Here is a 19,966-nt window from a genome sequence, read left to right as displayed (position 1 = left end):
ATGTTGTCAAAAGACGTGCGCGCCCTCTTTCGAATGCTGATGTAATCAAGCCGGAAGTTTTGTTTGTTTTGATAGCAATCAGGAAAGTTTGAAAAAAGTAGGCAGTAATCGTCATTTAAACTCGTTTTTGTGCAATATTTCGTTTGGAAAACAGTTCATTTGGTGGAATAAATGTGACATGAGATGCCGAGGACACCCGGCTGACACTTCACGTTTCGAAGTCTTGCACAAGTCTCATGAAGATCACGTGGATAAGCGACGCCTGCCGTGGACCAAACGCACTACATTCAACATGGCTAAAAACCGAACAGGCCGATAAGTATAATATTTAATTGCAATTAGTTGCCAATACGAGTCACGATACAAGGTTACTGAAACCAAAAACATAATTGAATAACACGTTAATTAAGAAATAAAGCAAGTTTAAAAATGACTTCAACTTTCCTTTAAAAGATGTTTCGAGACTTAAGACACCAGGTGATGAAGTGTTTCAGGTGTGCAACAGGACAGGGTCGTCAAGGTCATCGTTTTGTTTCAAAATTTCACTACACATTCTCTACTGGGGACAGAGGGGACAGGCACCCTCTTCTTCCACAGCCATGCCACTGTAATGTGCAGAATGTGGTTTTGCACTGTCTTGTTGAAATCTCCCTGGAAAAGATGTCGTCTCGAAGGCAGCATATGTTGCTCCAAAATTTCAATGTATTTTTCTGCATTAATGCTCCATCACAGAAGTGTAAGTTAGCTTTGCCACGGGCACTGACACAACCCCGTACCATGACAGACCCTGGCTTTTGGACTTGTTGCTGCTAACAGTCTGGATGGTCTTTTTCGTCTTTGGCCCGGAGCACACGGTGTCCAAAAAAGACCTGGAATACTGATTCATCTGACCACAATACTCGTTTCCACCATGTAATGGTCCATCCCAAATGCCTCAGAGCCCAGAGAAGTCGTCGACGGTGCTTCAGGACACAGTTAACATAAGGCTTCCTTTTATCACAGTAAAGTTTTAACTGGCATTTATGGATGTAACTGTATTGTAGAGCTTGACACAGGTTTGCCAAAGTAATCCTGAGCCCATGTAGTTATATCCGCTATAGATGAATGACGGTTCTTGATGCGGTGCCGTCTGAGGGATCAGAGCTCACGGGTGTTCAGATTAGGCTTGTGCCCTTTCTCTTTACTCACTGAAATTCCTCCAGATTCCTTGAATCATTTAATGATAATATGCACCATAGAGAGTGAAATATCCAAATCCATTTCCATCTTTCTTTGAGGAACACTGTCAAACACTTCAATAATTTTCTCACGCATTGGTTGACAAACTGGAGATCTTCAGCCCATCTTGACTCCTCAAAGACTAGGCCTTTCCTAGAAACTGATTTTGTACCAAATCATGTTTACAATGACCTGTTGACATCACCTGTTTCAAATCACATCATTATTTAACTGTTTTACCTCATTACTATCACTAAATCGCCCCATCCCAACTTTTTTTGGAATGTGTTGCAGGCTTGAAACACAGGAATGGATGTATATTAACAAAAGAATTGAAGTTGACCAGACAAAACATGAAATATCTTTGGTTCATTGTGTCTGCAATGAAATACAAGGTCAGAGTAAATTTAGAAAAAAAAAAAAAATCACTGCCTTCTTTTATTTGCATTTTCCATACCATTCCAACTTTTTCTGCTTTGGGGTTATATTTGAATTTTAAGGTGGCAACAGTACATGGGTCCGTCTCAGAAACTGGGTACTGTGGGGGTACCCCACTAAATATACTCACAGTCAATAAACTATACGGTTTTGAATGGTGATGTTGGTTTTAATTTGAAATAAAATGATGAAAGAAATAATGCAGATAAAACTAAATCTTTGATGTGAATACTCTATTCAGAATTTGGCAAAAATTCTGCAAATTTGTGGAAAAATGGCGGCTTGATCTGGGACATGATAAATGGTTGACTGCATCGCGTTCCCTTAAAAAGGTTGCAGTCCACTGAAAAGTCTACAGTTATCACTAATTGTATTTTAAGTTGTAACTTTATACACCTAAGGATTGGTGCGCTCACAGAATAATCATAACCGTAATAAAACATCATGCAAAATATTTGATCACCGTTGTAACTCCATTTTCCGCAAACCCAAAACCAATACGATCGTGTGTTTTGATCTAAACGGAAAGCCTCAGGGTCAAGGTCACTACCTCACCAAAAGTAGGAACTTAAAATCACTACGCCATATAAAAATTCAGTTATAAATCTGCGATTTTGTTTTTTAAAACGGAAGCTGAAAGTTACGTATAGAATATATTTCTTACAGAATATGTTACGATGGTAGCTGGTCTTGTATGAATTTCTGAGCTATAAAATGAGTTGTGGTCTATTTTTTACCGTAGCGTGTTATTTGTGTGCGGGGAAGGACACACATTAACAATTTGCATGTGTAGAATGGAATTTTCCACTCCAACAGTTAGAAGTTGATCGTGCTTCCATTTGCGATCTTTCTGTTACGCAAGTGATCTGTTCGGACGTTATCGCTGAAAAGGTGAGTTTTGAAAGTTTTATTTTGTTTTAGTCTTGCAGTATAAGGCAATAGAATGTTTCTTTTTCATCTTACTTTCATATTTCGTAGTGTTTGCGTATTTTTGGCCAATATTTTGCAACCATGGTCAATTTAGATCGAACTTTTGATGGAATCTACGGCCAGTCATTTTGCCCCGCCCCCGCCTCGCGCTCCGTCCGGTGCGGTAGTGATGTCCCGTTGCTCGCGCGCCGCAGCAGAGACCCGCGCGATCTTCAGCCGGTACAGTCGCTGTTCTTTTACCACCGCCGTTATTCTCATCTTTCCGGTGTGTTCTTGATTTCTCCATTGTGTCCTATTTCTCCATATCAAATACCCAAAATGTATCATATTATTCACATTTAAGTGAATAATCAATTCAGTCATCATAACTTGGCATTTTTAACCCAAGCAATCAAAAAGAGGAAATTTATTCAATATTTTCACTCATCTGTGAAGGAGGGGCTTTAATTCTTCATGATGGAGTTATTTTATATGGAAATCAATTTTACAAAAGCATTTGAATTGTAATCAAAAAAAATGTTACACAGTGGAGGCCAGATAAAGCAAGATGCTATCTTTATTCTTATTAAACATGACAAAAGAAACATTGAGTGTTAGGGAAATGCAAAAAAAAAAAAAATAGTAAAATTAGAAAATGTATTTTTTTACCATAATGTCCCAAATGAGAGACCAGTTTCTGAGACAGACCCACATCAACACAGCATGTTGATTATTCTCCTATAGCCACACACCCAGTCATGATCATTTAGTGCTTCCATATCAGATCAGCTCGAGGTTACGGATGCAAATCCAAGCGTAAAAGTGTGGACTGGAACCAGCGCAGCAGTGTGTACTAATTAATTTAACAGCTCACACTTTCACTGCATGCTTCCTGACAGCTGTTTCAATCTGCTCCTGTGAGTGAACCACAGGCTCGTCTCTTCTTCAACTACAACAGTGATCTGTGTAAAAGCGTGTCCAAAGAAAACATACCAGTGAACTGAACTGCGAAAGAACTCTCACAAGAACACAATCCTCCCAGCATCATGAGCAATGGGCGTGCTTCCAAACAGTGTGTGTTATGCAATCATGCATTGCAAGGAGGAACACGACTTGGCCAATCCTTCAACTGAACCCTTGAAGTTTGAGTCCAAACCAGTGAATTGTCCAACTTGTCCTACGTGGACTAACGGTGAAACCAAACATACTGTGAAATTACTTTCTGGAAACCTTTTAAATTGATAACAATTGCTATTATTTCTTTGCCATAGAGTGCCAACAAGAGTCTTTAGTGTAATCCCTGTGGGAGAATGCCTGCCTCTTGACTGGTTTCAAAATACCAGTATGACAAGATAGATTGCAAGTCTTCTTTGTTCATTCATTCCACTGTCCTCTAACTGAAGAAGTGGTACTGAAGTCGATGAGCAAAGAAAACAGTCATCAAGTTGTGATTCATAGCTAGGATGTTTGTAAAGACAGAAATAATAAGTCTTGCCAAGAAAAACAAATCTCACCCAATGGCACTTATGATGAATATGAAGGAAGATATCACGAAAAAAAAAATAGGTACCGTATGGGTCCATGTGGTTACTGCTTATAAATAAAATAGTTTTCTGATCCCATGTCCATACAGTAAATAGAGCATATATATTTACTCTGAGGCAGTAGCCACAAAAATGAAGCATAATCCAAAAAAATGAATCATTTAAAAAAAAAAAAACCAGAAGTAAAATATACCAAGTATCTGTACTTTATATTATTCTACTCTTACCTCTTACAGTTTTCAAAACAGAAACCTCCAAACCGAGGCTGACATACACACACTGTCGCCATGACCCAAACTCTTATTTCCCAGAAATGGCCCAGCGCTAGAGCTCAGTGGAACGCACTTTCCCTCTGTAATAAGCATAAACATGTCTGAAAGCGATTTCTTTAGTCTAGTCCATTTATTTATAATTTATATTTATAATAAAAATCAACAGAGCAGGGAAGTTATCAATGGGGTTTAAAAGTGGGCATGCCCAAAACCCCTTCGTTTGCGTATGTAAACAAACCGAGAAACCATCCAATGACAGTACAGTGTATGCAAATATAGGCAGGTAGTGATCCAATCAGCATGTTTGTGGGAGGAGTCTTTGAGACCTTAATGTTTTTGGTCACCGTGACCTTGACTGGACGACCCTCAAAATGTTGGAGGTTCTATATGAGACCAATGCCCATCTATCCTGAAAGTTTCATGAACAGTGATCCAGCCGTTTTCCCGTAATATCTTTAAGCAAAAAAACAAACAAAAACAAAGAAACCCAACCAAAAACAATACCTCACCCCCTGGTAGACTCTGTCCTGTGGTTATATCACACGCATTTCAGCAATGGGGCCTGCTATGCAGTGAGAAGAGGCTATACGCATCTATAGAGAACAGGGTACTTAAATAGAAATAAGATCAAGATTGGCTTGAGAATCCTCCAGCACAGATGTTAACTTCAAAAAAAAGAAAAGATTAAAACCGTACTAATAAGGCCTGGGCCGTATAATCAGGAACTAACCTCAAATGGGAAATAATGTGGTCCAAAATTTGTGGACCCCCACCCATGAGGAAGCAGCTTTGAGACTAAAAAGTCGCTGGTTCGATTCCCTGGACCAGCAGGAATAGTTGAAGTGCCCTTGAGCAAGGCACCTAACCCCCAACTGCTCCCCAGGCTGCTCTGGGTATGTTATACGTCGCTCTGGATAAGAGCGTCTGCTAAATGGCAGTAATGCGTGTTTGTTCAACATGCCATTTGAGATTAATTCCTTCTTTGCTGTTTTAACAGCCTCCACTCTTCTGGGAAAGCTTCCCACTAGATTTTGGAGTGTGGCTGTGGGAATTTGTGCTCATTTGTACTCATTCAGCCACAAGAACATTAATGAGACCAGATGCACATGTTCAGTGAGGAGGCCTGGGGTGCAGTCAGTGTTCTAATTCATCCCAAAGGTGTTCAGTGGGGTTGAGGTTAGGGCTCTGTGCAGGACAGTCAAGTTCTTCCACTCCAGTCTTGGCAAATCATGTCTTCATGGAGCTCAATTTGTGTACAGGGGCACTGTCATGCAGGTACGTTTTCAAGCCCCTGAGTTCCAGTGAAGGGAAATTATAATGCTAAAATATACAAAAGCCATACTATAGACCCTTTTCAGTCACGTGACCTTCGTAAACGCGACCGCCATTTTGGACATGTAGTGGACTTTGGCTCGAATCAATTTCAATGCAAGGAAGGCGACAAACGAAAAACATAAAAGAAAAAGGAGTGAGATGCAGAAAACACCTTCGCTATCCAGCAACATAGGGCATTTACAGGGTGAGCAGAGGGAGAGGTATTTGCAAAAACTGAGGTTAGCAGGCTTAGAGAACGACGTTTACCTGCTTCCACCAGGATTGTTCACTGACGTACGGAAGTACACGAAGCCCTCGTCTTTACCTGACTTCGGCCCACATGATCTGTATACCTATGTCGTTAAAAACCCATCGCCATACACATACACGCCAACGTCCGAGGTTCCGGAGCGCGCTCCGGCTTGCTCCAGGAGTGCTCCGGCCGAGGTTCCAGAGCGCGCTTCGGCTTGCTCCAGGAGTGCTCCAGCCGAGGTTACGGAGCGCGCTCCGGCTTGCTCCGGAGCAAGCCAGAGTGCGCTGCTTAATTTGAGGGCAACCTCGGCCGGAGTGTGCTCCGGAACCTCAGCCGGAGCACTCCGGGAGCAAGCCGGCGCGTGCTGCTTAATTTGAGGGCAACCTCAGCCGGAGTGTGCTCCGGAACCTCGGCCGGAGCACTCCGGGAGCAAGCCGGAGCGCGCTACTTAATTTGAGGGCAACCTCGGCTGGAGTGTGCTCCGGAACCTCGGCCGGAGCACTCCGGGAGCAAGCCGGCGCGCGCTGCTTAATTTGAGGGAGAGCAAGCCGGAGCACTCCGGGAGCAAGCCGGCGCGCGCTGCTTAATTTGAGGGGAACCTCAGCCGGAGCACTCCGGGAGCAAGCCGGCGCGCGCTGCTTAATTTGAGGACGAGCAAGCCGGAGCGCGCTCCGGAACCTCGGACGTTGGCTCCGGCAGCTAATTATACTGGATCCGGTGTAAATAGCTGCCGGATCATAATTACAGTAAACTAGTAAATACAGTAAAGGAAAAACTTGACTGAAAGGTTTTAACAGTCATCCAAATGACTGAACGTAAACATTGCTACAGTAACATACCAGCTACTTGCTGACATTAGCTAGTCAACAATAGCTACTACAGAAGAACAAAGAGGTTACAATGGGTTATTTTAGCCTATTTGGTTACACACTCGCCGCCACAGAATGTTAACAGCAATGTAATGCCTTTTCTGGCTAATTTTATTCGTCTTACCTCCAACAAAGTGGTCACTACACAAGCATTGGTATGCCGAGGGCTGCCAATCTGTTTATGGCCGCTATCCATCTTCTCCGTCGGGATCCGATAAAATGATAACCCTTGCCTTGTTTGTTGATGGTTACTACATCCAGGTGCACAACAATATAGTGGCATGATGGAAGTCTTGCTGAAAGTAAAAACTTTCTTTGCTGCCATTCCCCAATGTTGGCTGTGGTAAACTACTGGTAGTACATGTCCAAAATGGCGGCCGCGTTTATCGTGACGTCACATGAAAAGGGTCCATACAACTGTGCATTTCCAACTTGGTGGCAACAGTTTAGGGAATGCGATGGTCAAGCGCGTAATGGTCAAATGTCCACATACTTTTGTCTGTATAGTACAAGGTCATCATGATGATCTTAACTAAATGGTCCTCCAAGAAAAGAGATCATCTCATCTCATTATCTCTAGCCGCTTTATCCTGTTCTACAGGGTTGCAGGCAAGCTGGAGCCTATCCCAGCTGACTACGGGCGAAAGGCGGGGTACACCCTGGACAAGTCGCCAGGTCATCACAGGGTTGACACATAGACACAGACAACCATTCACACTCACATTCACACCTACGGTCAATTTAGAGTCACCAGTTAACCTAACCTGCATGTCTTTGGACTGTGGGGGAAACCGGAGCACCCGGAGGAAACCCACGCGGACACAGGGAGAACATGCAAACTCCACACAGAATGGCCCTTGCCGGCCACGGGGCTCGAACCCAGACCTTTTTGCTGTGAGGCGACAGCGCTAACCACTACACCACCGTGCCGCCCGAAAAGAGATCACTTCCCCCCCCCAAAAAAAAATAACCACCCACCACACCAATAAGGACTGGGCCATATAACGATATACGATTTGATACCAATGATTGGATGAACTGTGTCACAATACACTTTCTTGAAATATCCCAGATATAGCTTGTACTTCGAGAACACCAGGGTCCTTTTGAGCATATTGGGCCGATACGCAACATTTCCTTCCCACTACGTCCACAATATCCCCAACACGCCTCTAAAAGTTGCCACTACCCCAATAAAAAGACTCGTCAATCTTGAAAATATGGTCTTTTGTTTAATTTTCTCCTTATCCCCATGCGGAGGCGACGGTGCGCAGCCATGTGAATGTTCTATATTCGGACAGACTCCACTCCCCGTCCACGTAAGCGCCCAGTGAATCGCTGCCCGAGTAGTTCCGTGTGGAGATGGTCACTGATCACCCTCGTCCAGTTTACCTCCTTCCTTATGTCGTGTTCACGGTAAAGTGCCATCCATGTTAAGGGGCATTTACGCGCCATAATACGTACCAAGCCCCGGCATTTTTTTTTTTTTTGAAATGACGCAACACGGTGCATTGAAACAGTCGGAGTAAACCCCCAAACTGTATCATATTATTCATATTTAAGTGAATAATCAATTCAGTCATCATAACTTGGCATTTTTAACCCAAGCAATCAAAAAGAGGAAATTTATTCAATATTTTCACTCATCTGTGAAGGAGGGGCTTTAATTCTTCATGATGGAGTTATTTTATATGGAAATCAATTTTACAAAAGCATTTGAATTGTAATCAAAAAAATTTCCACAGTGGAGGCCAGATAAAGCAAGATGCTATCTTTATTCTTATTAAACATGACAAAAGAAACATTGAGTGTTAGGGAAATGCAAAAAAAATAGTAAAATTAGAAAATTTATTTTCTTGACCATAATGTCCCAAATGAGAGACCAGTTTCTGAGACGGACCCATATATTAAATTTCTGCATGACTTGGCAAAGAGAAATACATCATGTATTATGAAAATGTCTTTTTTTTCCCCCCAGGCAACAAAGACTAAGAGCAGTAATGCCGACTAAGAAACATGGTGTGTTTATTTTTCTCCCCCATTCTGACCTCCTCTAATCCGTCTCTTGCAGCTATAGATATCTTGCAGTCACGTGACCGGAATGTAAACAGCTGCCATCTTGTCGGTAAAAAACACAGCTGAATACTGCTGCACTCGTGTACAAAATGGATCAATTTCAACCGACAGACTACACAGCTCATTTTTCTAATGAACAGATAATTAGATACATGTCTAAAATAAACGACCTACAGATTAGTGACCCTTATCGATTACCGGATGTAGTTTTCACGACCGTGTCAGTGGATATTGAACTGCCAGAGGTGGAATACCCAGATGTGTATAATTACCTCATTAATTTTCCCTCGCTGTTCAGTGGTGAAGCACTGCGTGCTTATAAATCTCTGGACAGTTATCTTTACAGAAATTCAGGATGTGTCAGCCCCCCTCAGATGTGGCATCTTGTAAACAAGAAAATAATCCTCATTGGATGGGTAAGTCACTTAAGTATTACTAGTACTGATACTAGATATATCAGTAGTATCTAGTATAGCACTGACCAGCCGATTATAGAATAGAATAAGGTAATTCCAGCTGTAATTCCAAATCATCCGTCTTGTTTACCATGGATCTGGCGTTGGAGAGGTAGAGGCTTGGCAGTGGAGATTTGAGTGGCTGTTTTCTGAGCTTAGTCAACAGTCCGGCTCTGCCTGCAGCCTCACTTTTGCTTCCGCTCCCAACGCCGCCTCCTTCGCCTGCCAAACCCGATAACAATCCACGGAGACCCCGCTGGTCTCGCTATCTCGTCCGGAATGTTGTGCATGCGATCGAAATCGCTACAAACCATCATTTTCTGCTGGAAACCAATGTCCAGTAAGTCCATACAGTTGTAGTGGATATTCAAGTCCGGTACAGACGAACAACACGCAAAAATACACACAAAAAACATAAAAAACGTGCACAGGTAGGGAAAGCTTGTAGCCGCAGCCGTTGTAGTAGAATTGTATATAGTAGGGTTTTCCAGAAGAAAAGGTAGAAGGCGGAAATATGGCGTTTGACCGACAAGATGGCGTCTGTTACAATCTGGATCGGCTGTGACGTCACATGCAAGATCTCTATCGGAGCACCAGCTCCAGACCTGAAGCCCAACCCGCCCTCATGAATAAGCTAAAGGACCTGCAGGGGGGAGACGAGGTAAAAGAGAGGGACAAACGTGCAACAAAACACTGCTCCACAGATACGCTGCACTCAGCATGATCACAACTTGAATCAAAAAAATAAAAATTAAAAAAAAAAAATCAGTTGATCAAAAACATTGTCATCATGCCAGTGGGAATGATGACCTGGAGCTGAACAGCGCTACCTGAATCAAGGTTAACTGACTTTCTAAGCAATCTGTAATGCACCGTGCTTAGTACAGCATATTCTCTCCACAAGCAGAGTGTAAGCTTTCACTCATGGTGAAATTTAAAAAAAAAAAAAAGATGCACATCATTTGCTCTTTTCTTCACTCCATCATCTGGCAAGGTCAGCGGAGGTCAAAGGGATCAGGGTTTCAGCCAGACGCATGTTCTTACAGATTAATGTGCAAGTCATCAGTTACTACGTAAAAAGGACAGTTATTTAATGCATATTGAAGGTCAGAGTGCACATGACTTAATCTACGTGCAATGTGGTTTATTAACACAGCTGGGACCATAGACGTCGCCAGACCCATTTTAGGGTAGCTCCAGCCACCCTATCTTATGGCAAAGCCACCCTATATTTTTTGCCCTTTTTTAAATTATTTATATTTTTATTTTTTTTCCCAAAAAAAACAAAGGCAGTAAAGCACTGAACATGAGCCATCAAGAACGCAAGTTAATCCGAACAACAGTTTCTGCTTGCTTATTTATTGTTTAATGCAATATTATTAATATCGTTATGATTCCTCCTCATTGGCTCTGTGTCAAGCGTCACGTCGAGTGGTAGGCTAGTAGGACTTAAAAAACTACGCGGGCATTCTGCAGCAGGCGCGGTGCGGGCTTCCATTGAGTTGGGTTTGCAGAGAGTCAGAATTCTATGCTTTCATTTGCAGACACACACGGTGAGATTGTAATTTGATGTCAGTGGTTTGCATTTGCTTAACTTTACCTAGGCTATATTGAGTCTTCTGTAGAATGTTTACATGATGATTTGTGAAGCACTTGCCCTCTTCAGTTTGCGCAGGAATGCATGACACCTACCATTGGTTTTTTCACATTTTTGTAGTTTAGCTGGTGAAGTTGCTTCAGCAAACAATTAAATAATGAAAGCAATTTTAAAATAGAATAGAAATGGTGGGAAGTGTGTCCCCAAGGTGTGATGCTCTTGAAATAATGAATTGATTGACAGCCTTAGTAGGTGCTCTGAAAAATGTTCGGCGCGCGCTGCGCGCGCACAATACCTTTTCTCCTCTGGGTGCTAAGCTACCCCTGTCTCTCAAACCTAGTGACGTCCCTGGCTGGGACAGTGGTAGTCCAGCTGCTAAAGGTTCTGAGATAGGGACTGGAAGACCAGACATTCAAACCTCAGAAGTGCCAGAGAAGCACCACTGTGCGAAACTGAAGCAAGAATCTTAACCCATGACTGCTCAGTATCCTGTTTTAGATTTTTTTTTTTTCCAATACGACACTTATCTGCTTAAAGTGCATATTCTGGACCAATTTCGTTTATATATATATATATATATATATATATATATATATATATATATATATATATATAAAAAGTATGTCCCTTTACACCAGGGCTCTACACTAACTTTTTTTTTTCAGGAGCACACGTGCTCCTAAGTTAAAAATTTTAGGAGCACAGGGAAAAAATTGGGGGCACAAGCACAAGTAGGTTTTCATTTTAAAGGTTTATTGCAGCGCAAACCTTAGACACACCAACACATAAAACGCAAAATTAAATTGAGAATGAATGAACAAACAAATGAATAACGAACAACTGAATGAATGAACAAACGGTAGCTAAACAGAGAGCAGAGCTCAGTAGAGCTAACAACATCATCAAGGACAGCTCCCACCCTGGCTCTGAGTTCTTTGACTTGCTGCCCTCAGGCAGGCGTTACAGGTGCATCAAAGCAAGGACCAACAGACTCAATAACAGTTTTTTTCCCACAGGCCATAACCACCTTGAACAATTAGCCTTTTTCACATTATGTCACTTGCAGGGGAACTCGTATCCGTTTTCAGCCTTTTGAATGGAAGAAGAGGTATACGGCGGCAACATATGTTAACAAAAACTGTGTCATTCACAGATAAGATTGATGATAATATTGCGCATTGTTGTTTATCATTACGTATTGTTAGCGACCATTCCAGTCACCTATCTGCCTTGTTTTGGAAAGGAAGTTTACTGACTTTCTATGGTCGCTACTTGTTAGCCAGCAGATTAGCATGCCGCCTCTTCTTCCATTCAAAAGGCTGAAAACGGATGTGAGGTTCTTCTGCAAGTGACGTAATGGGAAAAAGGCTAATTACATGCACTGACTGATGCCACTTCTGGCAGGTGCAACAATGCACCAGCAAGGACCTAAAAGGACAATATTCTCACACTTACCTGATACAGTGCAATACTTAGTACAGTGCAACCTCACAGAGCAACTTTTTAGTTTTTATTGCTTTTGTATATTTTATATTTCTACACTTTTACATCCATACCCAATACAATGCAATACCAAATACAGTGCAATATCCTGAGTTTTGTAGCTGAACTGAGTTTCTATAACTAATGTGCAATTAACATCTGCAACTCAACACGCCCAGTTGTATATATATATTCTTTGTTTTTCTGCTGTGTTGTGACATGCACCATTTGTATATCCTGTATATTATTTGTTTTTCTGCTGTGTTGTATGTTCCCATCTAAATGTTTGCACTGGGGTGTGTGCTTTCCATCTCATTATATAAATTTTCCCGCACCTTCTCCCGTCATTCTAGCTTTCTTCACTACACTTTCTTCCTCGTCCGTTCTTTTATTCTTGTTTCCACCATCATTGCTTTTAAAAAACGCCGTTATTCTCTGCATAGCGAATATATTTCTCAGCTCGGTCCGAACCAGCTCTCAGTTATATGATCTGATGAATCCCTAAAAAGCACTTTTCCCACTTAATGCCACACCCACAACATACAACCATGGGAAAGAGGGGCAATCACAGAAAGATGAGTAGAAAACGGGAAATGTTACGGGGGATATTTATTGTGATAGTAGGTTATTGTAGCGTCAGCACAAAAGCACCAGACTCAACTTTAACTGAAAGTGTTATTCAGTAGCCTAAACTTATTCAAGCTACAGACCGAGAAGAATAAAAATGCTGAAATCTCATGTCCCGGTAAAACGCACTAGAATGGCAGAACGGCAAAAAAAACGTAACTTTTTCACTCTGCCCCCCCGGCTACCGTGGAAACCACCGCAGTGCAAGACAGAGGCAATGCACGCAACTACAGACAGGGAGCAAGGCGCAGGCAGAACACACACACGTACACAACACTGAACACACAAACAACAATGATGCTACAAGCCTGTGTCTCTCTGAGAGGGAGCAGCCCCGGCCTCGCGCGCGCGTGTGTGTGTGAGAGTGAGTGAGTGAGTGAGTGAGAGAGAGCAGCCCCTCCCCCACCCGCGCGCTGAGCGCAGAGAGAGACAGTGTCACACAGAAAGTGAAGGATTTTCTCAGAGCGCTCCCTCCAAACAACGGGGATTTACACGAAAACAGAAGGAGATATTTACAAAATTCTTTCACATTGAGCACTACAAGGTTCTGATGAACACATTGATGTAATTTTCTTGTCTCTAATGTAAAAAATATTAGGTAGGCTATCCAGCGCTGGATTTACATACTTTGCAGTTTAACGTTGGATACATTTTAGAACGTTAAACTCGTCACGTCTGTGCTCAGTGCTTTCCTAAATTGTCGGCCGCAAGAAGCCCTCGCACGAATGCGCGTGGTTTTTTTCGTCGTTCGCATGCCGAAAAATTCGCTCGCAAATGCGAGTGAAATGTGCGCACTGTAGAGCCCTGCTTTACACACTCATCCAGAAGGGTAATTTTGCACAAGGCCATCTGTCTACAGCAGAAAAAAATTAAATAAAGCGCGTCTGGAAAAAATCCCAAGGGAGTCTGGAGCCAGATTCGTGATGTCACCTGCAGAAGCGCCAGCAGGCTGCGAGAGCTTGCACGGTTTCAGTGCACAGCCTGTGTAGACCAAGTTTAGCAGCTAGCGATTTTGCATTGAAATATGGAATTATCACCTGAGCGCAATGGTACTTCATCTTTGGATGAAGAATATCATGAGATGTCAGAATTATTTCTTACCCTGGCAAGAGTCAACTTGTGAATTGCCAATTTTCTTGGTCTTTTTCTCAGCTCTGCTTGGTCCTCAGCTTCAAGGGCCTCAGTGGATGCGGCACTTTGCCTTCTGTCAGGGGAGACGAACACAGCTGACTCCTTTGGTGATGCTGACAGATGGAGACGGTGTTGTGGGCATTCTGACAGATGGAACTGCGTCTTTTTTCACATCAAGTTGCCTCACAAAGCACATTTCCCACTGCAAATAGTTCTCAAAGTCGTCGGGCCTTGTGAAGTGAGCACCACTGTAGTCTGTAGCATGTAGCCAATTTTTCCAGGTGCCTCGCATGAAGTGCTCCCATTGCTCTCTCATTGTCCGGTCTTTTGGAAAATGATGAGTACTAATCCCATCAAGATTGGTGTTGCTACACCCTCCTACGATACATCTGTTAACCATTTTAATAAATCACATGATAACATTGAAGAAATTTGCAGAAAACCACCAGGTCGTTTTCTCATAAACAAACCAGCGCTGATGTAGGATTCAGAGGGAGGCGTCCCGCATGCAACATCACAAAAATCAATGTTTCCCAGGAAATCCAAATACCAAGTTTTTTCCAAGGAGGACCAATTCACTTCAAATGGCTTGATTTCAACTGAATTTTTCTGGTATTGCGCAAGGTAAAAAAAATTGCACAAAATGCAAAATGTGACAGATATTTGACCAAAGTTTAATATAAAATAGGAGAATTAAAGGTAGTCGTCGACTTACGACCGATCGACTTGACGACCGTCTGGTTATGACTTGTAAGTGTTTCCCAGCTGAGTTAGCTGAGCGTACGACAGTTTCCGCCCCAGCTCCCGGCAGCGCCCAGCATCCAGCCAGTGTTGCCAGATACTGCTGATGGTTTCCAGCCCAAAATATGTTCAAAACCTGCCAAAATGCACTTAAAACCACCCAATCTGGCAACACTGCATCCAGCCTCTTCTATTATGTGTGCAGTGTTTCGCTGGACAAACAACGAGCGAGCTACAGCGCGCGTACGGCTTAACCAGATCTTGTGCTATAACGTGCACAGCTGGTAATCAAAGTAATTTTCACTTTTCTGTTCTGTTACACTGTTCTGTGTCCAATGTCCAAAATGAAAAGTGAGTTTTCAACTGTTCAGCTAAAAAAAAAGAAGTAATTAAAACGATTGTGTTGTTGAAATGATGTGTTTGCAATTTATTTATAATCAAAAACTGATACAGGTGGATGAAAGTTTTTTTCTCATAAAGCTGACTGCGGTCTCTCTGCTTTCTCTCCTGTTGATTCTTTTAAAGTATCGGAAATTATAACCAAGTCCTCCTCCTCCTCATGTTTGTTGGACCCTGTACCCACTGCACTTCTTAAATCCTGTGTATCTGCTATCTCCCCTTATATTGCTCATTTGATTAATCAGTGTTTTGCTTTAGGCACTGTTCCCATCTCCCTCAAAATTGCTTCAGTTACACCAATACTAAAGAAACCTGGTCTAGATTCTCTTTCACTGTCCAATTACAGACCCATTTCAAATCTCCCTTTTCTAGCTAAAGTAATGGAGAGAGTTGTAGCCCCTCAGCTTCATACTTTCCTTGCTCAAAATGATCTTTATGAACCCTTTCAGTCAGGCTTTCGTAATATGCATAGCACTGAATCTGCTCTCTTGAGAGTTGTTAATGACCTCCTGCTGGTCATTTCAATGTCCTTGTTCTCTTGGACCTCACAGCCACCTTTGACACCGTACATCATGAGAGACTCATTTCCAGACTATCTTCTTTTGGTATTACTGGCTTAGCTTTATCCTGGTTTCAGTCATATCTAGCAAACGGGCAACAGTTTATTTCTATTGGTGTTCATAAATCATCCACTGCTACTGTTGCTCAAGGTGTGCCTCAGGGTTCTGTCCTCGGTCCCCTTCTTTTTATATTATATGTTTCTCCTATAGGCCAGATTATTCGTAACCATGGCCTTAACTTTCATTGTTATGCTGATGATATTCAAATCTACATCACTATCACTCCTTCCATAGCCTCTGTTCAGCTCCTAAGGTCTTGCATCACTGACCTGAAGCAATGGCTGTATAAGAACTGCCTTAAACTTAATGCTGACAAAACAGAGGTTCTATTAGTAGGTACCAAAAGACAGGTTCAGAATTTCTCCAGTTTTACTATTGATGTAGATGGTGTGTCTATTCATCCTTCCCAAGTTATAAAAAACTTTGGAGTTATCTTTGACTCCACCCTTACGTTTGAACCCCATCTTAAACTAATTACTAAGAATGCTTTCTTTCACCTCCGCAATATTGCTCGTCTCCGCCCTTTTCTTTTGGAAACTGATGCCAATATGTTGGTCAATGCATTTATTTTTTCTCGTCTTGACTATTGCAATTCTCTCTTTTATGGTCTCCCTGCCACATTGCTCAATCACCTGCAGTACATTCAAAACTCAGCAGCAAGAATCCTCACACTCACCAAGCGCACTGCTCACATCACTCCTGTTTTACAGCAACTGCATTGGTTGCCAGTTATCTCCCGGATCAAATACAAAATTTTGCTGTTAACTTATAAAGCTCTTCATGGTTTCGCTCCTTCCTATCTCTGTGAGTTAATTCATTTGTACTGTCCCTCCCGCTCCCTCAGATCTTCTGTCTGTGGACTTCTGACTGTTCCTCGTTTTAAATTGGCATCTATGGGTGGCAGATCATTTAGTGTTGCTGCTCCTAAACTTTGGAATTCGTTACCACAATCGCTCCGTGACTGTTCCACACACTCTTCCTTCAAAGCCAACTTGAAAACTTCTCTTTACCTCACACTACTCTTCCTAATTTTTTTTTTTGGTGGTAACTCTTTTGTAAAGCGTCCTTGGGTTTGTGAAAGGCGTTATATAAATTGAAATTATTATTATTATTATTATTATTATTATTATGATAAAGTGATAAAGTACTATACTAGTCCTACTGAGTGATAAGAAGTCCTCGTGAATGCTTGACAAGTAGACAACAATAAATAATTAGGTGTATTTTTCAGCGCGTGCTGCGCGCACGCGCACTATGGCTCAAAATTATATACCGGCAAGAAATAAAAGTTACTTTCACCCCTGAGTATGCAGTGTTTGACTTAAACCAAATAATGAGCCAAGGTAATGAAATAAGAACATGTTGATAAAATAAGACATTAAGATGATTACAATATCATTACACATCACAATATACTTACGTTCATTTAACATAGGCCGACTTACGACCAGATCGGTTTACGACTGGTCAGCCGTAACCAAACGCAGTCGTAAGTCGACGACTACCTGTACATTGATCTTGCGCCTGAATTTACCCGTGATCTGCACTTTAAGGGGTAAATGTAAAATCATGAGGCCTGGTTGGGGATTCTCTTTAAATATTACAACCATTTAAAAAATAAATCCAAGATTAATTTTGTAAATGTGTCACTTAAGTTTGCCTCATCTGCAAGAAGTGTGAGAGAATTTTGTCTTTAGCTTGTGGTTTTATGCTTCAGAATGTGTTGGGATTCCCGTAGACTTTGTCTCTAGAGGCACCAAAAGGTGTGACGATCTCTAGCCACAGTTATCTTTTGATCCATTGGTGACGAGTTTAAAAATACTGCTCTGCCGTTTCAATATTTTATGGGCCTCACACCTCCAGTCACACACTAGAGACACACCCACATGTATATACATAAACACACACACACACCATATACACAGTTTTAGCTTGCTACAATTATTTTTGAGATCATGGTGAAACTGTTATTATTTAGCATGAATTTATGATCATTATCTTTAGAAGGCATGTGAACATTAAGCGCCTTTAACCTAAGCCTAAGTATACTTTTAGAGGACGTCGTGTATATGTGATCATCTTGTGTTCTTCAGCACTGATTACCATTGTAAAGGCATTTTGCGTGACAAACACAGCCTCATCATTAAGTAGTACAATTCGTAGAATACCAAACAGTAAACGCTAGTATGTCTTTTCTTTTGAAAAATAGCAGGAAATGTTTTAGCCAATCAAAAGTCTGTGTTTCAAACAAAGTCAGTCCTTTTCCAATCATTTTAATAGCAGCCGCCATTTTGTTTTGGGTCTGTCCTGAGGCGGTCTTCGGGCAGTCGTCCCAAAAAGGGACCCGACTTAAAAGCTAATGGAAGAAACTTAGACTTCAGTGTTTTGTTTTTTTTCGGGAATCACTTACGCCTGCATCGTTTCTATGCAATAAAAGCGTTTAAAGCAACTTCTTTCGTGTAGGTATATTGTTTGGCTACTTTTGAGATACAGACTGCCACGACAGAAGCCATTTAACAAACAGACCAACAAACCACCCTCACTACTCAATAGGTAAATTATGTTCGCAGTCAGCATATAAAAATATATCGCACAACAATAAATCATGATACAAATTTATGATGATTTGAATGGATGAAATAAAAATTGTGATTATCAGTTTTTCCTCGCTGCAATTGCGTGGTTTCGACAGCAAAGGGTGCAATAAGGTAAAATAGCAGGAATGCACATGACTTCACCATAGGTGGAAGTAACGCACCTCTAATGCTGCAAAAACACAGAAAACAGATCTAAAATGGGAAAAAGCTGTTCTACGACTGACTGTACAGATTTAACAGAGCTCTCTTTTTACTGACTGCTGAAAGCTAAAGAAAAGGGAAGCAAATGCAAGTAGTTGTTTGATGTTTAATCTGCCTACAGCCTTCACACATGCTCATAAATGTTTATTTAGAAAAGGCCTATTCTTATGTTTTAATTTTTAATAAAATGAAAATTTGAGCTATTAGGCCATTATATTTTACTCCAACCTTTACGAAATGTGGATGCATTATTATTAAGAAAATGATTTTTTTAACAAAAAGTTGATAAAGTATAGGAAAATAAAATGTTGCTTTTTGGGGGGAAAAATATTTTCTTCATTTAATTTTTCAAAAATATCCAAAGAAAATCGAATCGTTAATTGAGTGAATCTTTACATGCCTAACTAGTAACTTAACAACAAATTCAAGCATTTGTTGTGAAGTAAGAGAAGCTGGAGAGCTCCACAGAGGTCATTCTCACCAGCAAGACTTCACTGACCTGGCTCCATCTCCAAGCTGAGCCCTTTCACTGAGCTCATTAAAAGAAAAGTTCAGACAGTCATGACAAAGGCACTGCCTCACTGTCCACTGTGACGAATGGATTCATTAAACCTCACCCACACATCCCCTCCTCGGAGAGCACCTCCTGAGTTCAGACCTTCTTACTGCAAAGCTACGATTGGTCAAAAGGAGCACAAAAATATCACACCTGATGCTTGAAAGCATTTCTACAATAGACAACATGTAGCACAATATACAGGTTTGTGATTTAAAAAAAACTTCATTAAAAATCAAAAGATAAAGAGGAAAAATTTGAAAAGACCTCGACCTACTCATCAACCGTTTTTTTAGGACGAGTCTTATTACTGCATCTTTCCATTTCATTTTCTGAGAAAGGTATGAGAAGAGCAGTGGTTTGTTTCATTCTTCAATGCAAAAGGACACCGCATTCTTTAAAAAGCAAATGATTCCCCATCAGCCCAGGATCCCACCACCATGATTGATGGACAGGAAGAAAAGGCTTCCCATCCATCTGCATCTCTGACAATAGCAAGAGTGTCACTTTCATTAAGCGTCCTATCAGCTCAGGAGGAGTGAAGAATAATGGGACTGCTCTCACACTGAACCTGAACCACAATACGGCAAAGAGATTAGCATTTAGAAGTGTTTGAAGAGCGTTGGGGGAACAAAAAGGTGTGGAAATTAGTTTAATGGCTTTCCTG

The 19,966-nt window shown here is 41.5% G+C and overlaps 1 protein-coding gene across 7 annotated transcripts in view; it reads right to left on the bottom strand.

Annotated features, from left to right (window-relative positions):
- The window catches only part of mast2 (microtubule associated serine/threonine kinase 2), a 391,407-nt gene that overhangs the window by 322,418 nt on the left and 49,023 nt on the right, over positions 1-19,966 (bottom strand). For 2 of the 7 annotated variants that reach the window (XM_060919985.1, XM_060919982.1), the window contains exon 1: positions 3,318-3,543. The exons of 1 other annotated variant lie outside the window; for it this stretch is intronic. Coding sequence is in view for 2 of the 6 variants with exons in the window: in XM_060919982.1 (XP_060775965.1) it covers positions 3,318-3,344 (27 nt within the window). In the remaining 4 variants the exon portion in view is untranslated. 4 more of the 7 variants (XM_060919986.1, XM_060919987.1, XM_060919988.1 and 1 more) reach the window with 3 other exon arrangements.

Source organism: Neoarius graeffei, chromosome 4 (genome assembly GCF_027579695.1).
Source record: "Neoarius graeffei isolate fNeoGra1 chromosome 4, fNeoGra1.pri, whole genome shotgun sequence".
NCBI classification, from domain to species: Eukaryota; Metazoa; Chordata; class Actinopteri; order Siluriformes; family Ariidae; genus Neoarius; species Neoarius graeffei.
This window is presented reverse-complemented; position numbering and strand designations above follow the sequence as displayed.